Below are 8,376 nucleotides of genomic sequence, written 5' to 3' on the forward strand. Positions count from 1 at the left end.
AGCACTAATCACTGTATGAATGACAATGGTCCAAAATAGTGTCAAAAAAGTGTCCGATGTGTCCGCCATGTCGCAGTCACGATAAAAATAAATAGCAGACCGCCATCAGAAAGAAATTTTGTTTTTTATATTTTTTTGGGGATATTCATTATAGCAAGCATAAAAAAAAAAAAAAAAAAATTGCTTTCCCCCCCCCCCCAAAATTGTCGCTCTTGTTTATAGTGCAAAAAATAAAAACCGCAGGAGGTGATCAAATACCACCAAAAGAAAGCTCTATTTGTGGGGGAGAAAAAAAAAAAAAAACACACCACGACGTAAATTGACAGTTACTTACCAATAACTGCTTTTCTAGGATATCTTCCAGGACGGCACAACCTGAGAGATGACTGGTCCACCTGACAGGAAACAATCAACACACAAGGTTAAAAGGCCCCTCCCTTCCCCCTGCACCTCAGTTCTCCCAAAGTAATAGGTTATCCGGGTGACAGAGAAACACTTCCCGTATTACTTATATTAAACCAGGGGTGGTTAGGCCTGCCGTCCTGAAAGATATCCAAGAAAAGCAGTTATCGGTAAGTAACTGTCAATTTTCTCTAGTCATCTTCCAGGATGGCACAACCTGAGAGGATGGACAAGGAGTTCAAGGCCTACCTTAGGGTGAGACCACCGCTTGTAAGACCTTTCTTCCAAATGTCAGATCCTGAGGCGATAGCAGTTCCACTCTATTATGCTTCAAGAAGGTATCCTGCTTTGCCCATGTGGCTGTTAGACAGATCTGTTCTATTGGGGCCCCAGCTCTTTCTGCCTAAGAGGCTGCCAAAGATCTTGTTGAATGGGCTTTAAGTTAAACTGGTACTGGGGAACCTCTCTGTTCATAGGCCATTCCTATTGTCTGTCTAATCCACCTAGCCACTAATTTAGGGAGTCCCTTACACTTGTTGGAATGGACACCTTTTCGGTCAATGACTCCCTCTTTTTGTCCCAGGAGGATAGAAGGAAAAACTGCAGCTCCCTGGAATGGAGATGAGCACAGGGAACCGCTGGAATACATGAGGTCATCAAACCTAACACCCTCATAATCTGCCTGGGAGAGCAATCCCTGGGTTACATTAAAGAGGAGACTGCTGTAACCACTTTTAACCATTTTCCTCTGGGAGAAAAAGTTTGATACCCTGTATCCACCAGATATCCCAAGAAAACTTATTTACGATGGTACCAGAGAAGACTTTTCTCGGTTCACTATCCAGCCCAAGGACTCCAGAGTGAAGATCACTCTGCCTACGTCTACTCCCATCTGTTCTAGAGACTGCCCATAGACCAGAAGGTCCTCTAGGTAGGGTATAGGGGACACCCCTGTAGATGTAGGTAAGCTACAACCTCCGCCAGGACCTTCGTGAAAATCCTTGGGCTTGCAGTTAATCCAAAAAGGGAAGAGCTCGGAATTGCCAGTGTTGAATCCCCTTGGTCGTAAGGGCTGAGAATCTCAACAGGGATTGGTGTTCCCGGGGCAATCGGGATATGAAGATAAGCGTCCCTCAGATGTTTTGTTGCCAAAAAAGCATCTTTTAATAGATGCCTGCACACATTGTATATACGCTCCATCCGGAAGCTCTTTTGTCGCAAAAACCTGTTCAGCTTTCTGAGGTTTAATATCAGGCAAAAATTTCCCTGATAGTTTTTGGACAACAAAAACATGAGTAAAGTGCCTGGTAAAGCTCTTCCGGTGGAACGGGGACGATCACCTCCTGGTATGCCAATCCCTGCAAGTTGTCCAACAACCCTGCTGCCCTCGAAGTATCCTTGGGGAGAAGGGTCAGAATAAAGTTGAGGGGGAGGGGAGAGAAGTTCCAGCCGATATCCCTCTGTCAAGATCTGTAAGACCCTCCCCCCCCCCCCCCTTTTCTGCTGACCGTGACAAGACCGGATCCAAACCAGGTCCAAAAAGCTGGGAACTCTCAAAGGGCAAACCACAGAGCCATGACCTGGACATATGGACCCCTTCCCGCGACTTGACCCAGGCGGCCCTACTTGCGGAGTTAAGGATGGACGCCGATTTAGCCGTGTTCCTGACAGTTTCCACTGTCGCATCTGCTAAATATGCTACAGCCTTGCCTATTATCTCAAGAGTCTTCGCAATAGCATCTCAGCCCTTCTGTCCATTTGGTCTTTTAAGTTACCTGAGTCCTCAAATGACAAATCAGATTTTTTGAGACCTGTGACAGGGCTGCGTCTAACTTGGGGGTCTTGAAAAACTTCTCTTCATCCCCCTCTTCCAAGTTTTGAGTTTAAGGACCTTTCTCTCCAGGTCTTTCCACTCTCTCAAAAATATCTCCTTCAGAGTCTGATGGACTGGAAATACCCTGGACTGAGGTTTACTCAACCCCCTATACATCTTATCCAGGGTAGTAGCCTGAACTGGAGGTTCTGGGATATCCTCAGAGGCATAGATTGCCCTGAGAAACTGCCCCATGTCCGTCACGGGAAAAAGGAGTCCATTACCTCTAGGACTATTACTATCCTGGCTCTCAGAGTCTGAGTTTTCCCCTTCCTCTAATGAGTTTTCATCAGACTCCTCTGTGTCCTCAAAAATACTCCCAAAGTGACAGAGGATGGGGAGGTCTCTGCAGGGTTTTCTGACATACCTTCCTGAAAGGAGATGCCTTCTCTAGAGGACAGAATCTCTCTGCCACTAGTACTAGGTGCTTCCTTAGATGCTATAACTGTCTTCAGAGATTGGAGGGTAGAAAGCATCCCTGACTGTAATGTAGGGAAGTCCCTCATAACCTGTGAGGTTTCTTTACCCGACAGTTTATGTATGCACCTGTAACAAAAAGGCTTTACATGATCCTGTGGGAGCTTTTCGTTGCAATTCCCACAGCTTTTTTGTTCTAGGGGGAGGGGGGATTTAGCCTTGTGGGCCCCTTGAACAGATCCACTGGGTTCTAAGGAGACAAAAAAGACAGAACTCAAACTTAAATAGTCTTTTAAGCCCTTCTCCTGTGCGCCCCCCCCCCCCCCCTGTGGTGTGGTAAGACACCTCTTAACCCACTACCTGCCAAACAGAAGAGGTCTCACCACCTGTGGCCTCCTCCTGGGCTAAAGGCACCTCTGTGTCTTCCTCTTTCCATATCTGGTCCCTGCTGGTGCCAAAACAGGGGGCCCTGCTGTGAGGATCCAGAAGGCGAGAGAGAACTTGTGGGGCCTCTGCGTGTCTCCCCAGACGCAGCTGATCGGCACAATTTTGCTTTAGTCCCACCGTCGGAAAGGTGGATTTCGCCTCTAGTGTGTTTCCAGATCTGCCATTTTGGCAGAAAACGGAAATGATGGCAACTGGAAACTGCGCCATCTTGCTCCACCCGGCCAGAACGCTTACACCCAACACAGGAGTGTTACAGAGTTCCCTATGGAGCAGATACTTGCCGGAGATGGCGTCCTCTGCCCCTCCAGCAGCCCCAACTCCAGCATGGCTCCCATGTACCTAACTGGGTGGAAGGCTAAGGAGGAGGTATGTGCCCACAGAAGCTTCGGGATACCCCTCTGTACCCAGAACGCTCCTTACCAGGGAAGAAATCCCCCGGCCATTGGGGACCCCTGAGAAGGGGCTGAGCCCTGGCTGGACCGCAGACCTCCCTGGCTTTGGCGTCCAGCTCTCAGGGGTGGGGGGACCGCTGCCGGGAAACAATCAAGAACTGAGGTGCAGGGGGAAGGGAGGGGCCTATTAACCTCGTGTGTCGATTGTGTTTCCTGTCAGGTGGTCCAGTCATCTCTCAGGTTGTGCCGTCCTGGAAGATGACTAGAGAAATTTTGTTTGCGTACAACGTCACACGACCACGCAATTGTCAGCTAAAGCGACGCAGTGCTGCATCGCAAAAAAAAAAATGCTAGTCAGAAAGGGGGTAAAATCTCCTGGGGCTGAAGTGGTTAAGGTGCAAAACCTGTAGTGCAGCAGCCCCACAGAGCCCCCCCCCCTTAACTGGACCCGATCGTTCCATCGCCGGGGGATGAGCACAGCAGCTCCAGCCGCTGTCGCGGGTCCTCATTGGATTGATTAACAGCACAGCCATTGGCTCCCGCTGCTGTCAATCAAATCCAGTGCCATGGGACAGGGACTAAGTCCTGATGTCTGTGTCAATAGACACAGCAGCAGGACTCAGGAGCGCGCCCGCACGGGTGCCCCCCCATGGAATGCGGCTCTTTGAGGGGGAACTCGATGCGGGGGAGAAGCCAGGAGTGTCGCTGGGGGACCCCAGAAGAGGAGGATCGGGGCTACTCCGTGCAAAACCTTTGCACAGAGAAGGCAAGTATGAAATTGTTTAAAACCACACACACACACACACACACACACACACACACCCCCCTTTACAACCACTTCAAGCACACTTTTAACCTTTTGATCGCCCTTGGATGTTGCCTGTTCCCAGCCAGAGTCATTAGAACAGTGTATATTTGTAGCACTGATCACTGTATTAGTGTCACTGGCTCCCACAAAGTGTCAAACGTGTCAGACTGCCCGCCATACTATCACAGTCCTGCTATAAGTTGCTGATCACTGCCAATACTAGTTTTTTACATTTTTTTTTATTGGATGTGTTCTATGGCAGAAAGTAAAACATTGTTTATTTTTTCAAGTTTATCAGTCTTTTTTTGTTTATAGTGCAAAAAAACAAAAAACAAAAAAAACACCATGCAGTAATGATCAAATACCACCAAAAGAAAGCTCAGTTTTTGTGTTGCATGACCGAGCAATTGCCAGATAAAGTAGCGCAGTGCCAAAAAGCAAAAAAATGGCCTGGTCATGAAGGGGGGGGGGGGTAAATCTTCCGGAAGTCAAATGGATATATAAAAGGTTGTGTAACAGACTATGTATAGTACAGTATTAGCTTTTCTCCTCCTGAGGAAGCTGTGCATAGCTGAGAGGAACATGGATTTTGTTGTTCACTGCATCTTCAGTTGCTAGTTGGCTGGATGAGCAGCTACTTTTTTTGTCTACAAGAGAGACATAATGAAACACCTTCATTGGTATATTTTACAGAACAAAAAGTTAGCCAATAAGGAGGAACCTATAGATAGACTTTCCATACACACTCTCCAGTGGCTGATCTCCACCACGGACACACACATGACATTGGGGGAGGGGCAGAGGAACCTGGACTGTATTCATCAGCCTGACTCTTCATATACACTAATCAGCCATAACATTATGACCACCCACAATAACTCATTGAGGAATCATCTCCACTAGACCTCTGAAGGTATGCCGTGGTGTATCTGGCACCAAGCTGTCAGTAGCAAATTCTTTTTGTCCTGCAAGTTGCAAAGTGGGTCCTCCATGGATTGGACTTGTTTTTCCAGCACCTTCCAAAGATGCTCGATTGGACTGAGATCCAGAGAATTTGGAGGCCAAGTCAACATATCAAACTATTTTTTAATTTATCAGACCACCTTCTTCCATTGCTCCATGGTCCACTTCTGATATAAAAGCACCTACAGTGGGCACGTGTCATCATGGGCACCCTGACCAGTCTGCGGCTACACAGCCGCATAAGCAACAAACTGTGATGCCCTATGTGTTCTGACACTTGTCTTTGCTCCCCGGGTGCATCAACGAGCCTTGGCCACCGATGACTCTGTTGCCGGTTCTCCAGTTTTTCTTCCTTGGACCCCCTTTGGTTGGTCCTGACCACTGCAGACCAGGAACGCCCCACAAGAGGCGCAGTTTTGGAGTTGCTCAGTCAGCTAGCCATTACAATCTGCCCCTTGTCAGGATCACTTAAACTCTTACACTTGCCCATTTTCTGCTTTCAACACATCTACTTCAGGAAAACATGTTCATTTCCAGAATAATATATCCCACTCACTTTCAGATGCCATTATAGCAAGATAATCAATGTTATTCACTTTACCTGTCAGTAGCCATAAGGATATGGCTGGTCAGTGCAAGTATAATCCTGAGCCAAGACTCAGCCCGGGTTCACACTACAACGGGCTGCGGATTGCACAGGAGCGCTGTGCGTCCCTGTTCCCCGTTTCAGGGACGAATCAGGGCCGATTCTATGCCTGAATTCGGCCCAGAAACGGAGCCAAAGACGCACAGCGTTTTTGTGCAGTGCGCTCCGCAGCCGCCCCGGAGATATGTGAACCGGCTCCATAGGGAGCCAGTCACATTCTCCTACTATGCGAAATAAATGTGGGGAAACGCACATCTAATTCGCATAGGTGTGAACCCGGGCTCACACTGATCAGTCCGTATTACACAACACACCCATCCCCACCGACAAGGGGCCCCCAAAACCCCCACACACCGACAAGGGGCCCCCAAAACCCACCGACAAGGGGCCCCCAAAACCCACCGACAAGGGGCCCCCAAAAACCCACCGACAAGGGGCCCCCAAAACCCACACAGCCACCGACAAGGGGCCCCAAAACCCACACACTAGAGGTCACACAGGGGCCTCAAACACCACACACACAGGCACTGACAGGGGCCCTCCAAACACCACACACACACACACACACACACACACACACACACACACACACTAGAGGCCCCCCCCCCCATGGCCTGGATGCAGGGCACTGTTACCTGTACAGGCGGGCCGCCCCGGGCTCCAGCCAGCTCCTAGTCCGCTGGACACCGCACAGCCAGGCCCGGGATCCGGCCACAATACACCGACAACTCCCCAGTAACCGGACCGCCGCTGCCGCTGCCATCTCTGCTCAGTGTATGAGGAACAAGCCAATCAGCGGCCAGTGCCAGAGCTGGATGTGACGTCAGTGACCGGGAGAGGAAGCGGGCGGGGAATGTGAGGGCAGGAGAGGCGGGGTTTATACCTGTACAGGAGCTGTGCCAGGAACAGAGAGGAGTCACACCTGTACAGACCGTCTCCTCAGTCCTCAGTCCTCCACACAGCTCTGTGTGAGCCATGTCCTTCCTCCCCACTCAGCTGTCCCTCTCAGATACTCTGCAGAACTCTATACATAAAGCACAACAATTATAACGTAATACAAAGCAATAATAAAGTGGAGTGGAGGGGGGTACAGCTGCAATGTGCAGGTATGAACAGCATACTCACATGTCCTCAGGTGAATATACTAAAACCACATTCATATCTGTGCTGGTTGGGAACACATGCGCTTTGCTTGGTGCATAGCGCTGCCATTCACGTGTAATGCATTCTTAATGGCACCATCACACATCTGCTAACGCACATATTGTCACATTTATGCCAATACACATTGGACGGTTGCGGTTGTGTAGGGCATAAGTTTGCAAAAGGGTCTGGAGCTTCGTTTGCACGTTTCTCACGCTTAGACCCCTTTCACACGGGCGTTTTTCAGGCGCTTTAGCGTTAAAAAAAGCGCCTGTGAAGCGCCTTAAAGAAACCTCATTTGCAATCCCAATGTGAAAGCCCGAGTGCTTTAAGAGCCCTTTCACACTGCCAGCGCCTGAAAAACACTGGTAAAGTGTCGCTTAAACTAGCGGTGCTTTGCCAGCATTTTTCGAGCGATAGCGGGGGCTTTTAACCACCGTTAGTGGCCGAATAAAGGGTTAAAAGTGCCCACAAATCCATAGTTACCAACTGTCCCGGATTTCCCGGGACATTCCTGGGATTTAGACTCTATTCCTGATTTTATTGTTTCCCGGGAAATGTCCCAAGAAATCCGGTTCTTCACAGATTTTCGCCGCCGCCGCTAGAGGTCCACGGCTGGCAGACACATTGTCTCCACCGGCCACCATTTTTAAGAAGACCAGGAAGACGGCGGGGGAAGGGCTAGACGGAGCTCCTGCATTGCCGCCCACGCTCCGCCTCGCCCCGCCTACCCCCCGCCACGCTGCCGGTCTGTTATGGAAAAGGGCGGGGGTTCTAATGTAACTATGCGGCCGGTGGAGGGAGACAGTATCCTCCTACTAGGATACCTGAGGTAAGGGGGGGGCACCGCTGGGGGCATCTGATGTTTGGAGGGGCTCCGCTGGGGACACCTGATGTGAGGGGGGCTCCACTGGGGACACCTGATGTGAGGGGGGGCTCCACTGGGGACACCTGATGTGAGGACGGACGACTGGTGGACTCTGCTGGGACACCTGATGCGAGGACGGACGACTGGTGGCAGGTAACGTGGCAGGTGACATGCTCAGGGATCCCACTGTTTCAGCATTATGGTGAGTTGAATTATTTCATTTTATATAATAATGCACTTCAATCATCCTGACACCATAACAACCATGGTTTGGAGTATCTTTATCTGCTGATTGTTAAACTTTCTGGAATACACATATTTCCATTATTGTGTAGCCTGCTGTCCCTCCATCCCTCTTCCCCCCTTTCCCTCTCCATCCCTCATTCATCTCAGACTCTAACCACACCCCCTTTGAGC

The 8,376-nt window shown here is 49.7% G+C and overlaps 1 protein-coding gene across 1 annotated transcript in view; it reads right to left on the reverse strand.

Annotated features, from left to right (window-relative positions):
- FDX1 (ferredoxin 1) overlaps positions 1-6,798 on the reverse strand; it is a 58,526-nt gene extending 51,728 nt beyond the window's left edge. Inside the window, exon 1 of the mRNA XM_073613486.1 lies at positions 6,584-6,798. Within this exon, the coding sequence (XP_073469587.1) occupies positions 6,584-6,711 (128 nt within the window). The 5' untranslated portion in view covers positions 6,712-6,798. The remainder of the gene's footprint in view (positions 1-6,583) is intronic.
- Positions 6,799-8,376: the final 1,578 nt, after the last annotated feature.

The sequence above is a fragment of the Aquarana catesbeiana genome, linkage group LG02 (assembly GCF_042186555.1).
Source record: "Aquarana catesbeiana isolate 2022-GZ linkage group LG02, ASM4218655v1, whole genome shotgun sequence".
In the NCBI taxonomy this organism is placed as follows: domain Eukaryota; kingdom Metazoa; phylum Chordata; class Amphibia; order Anura; family Ranidae; genus Aquarana; species Aquarana catesbeiana.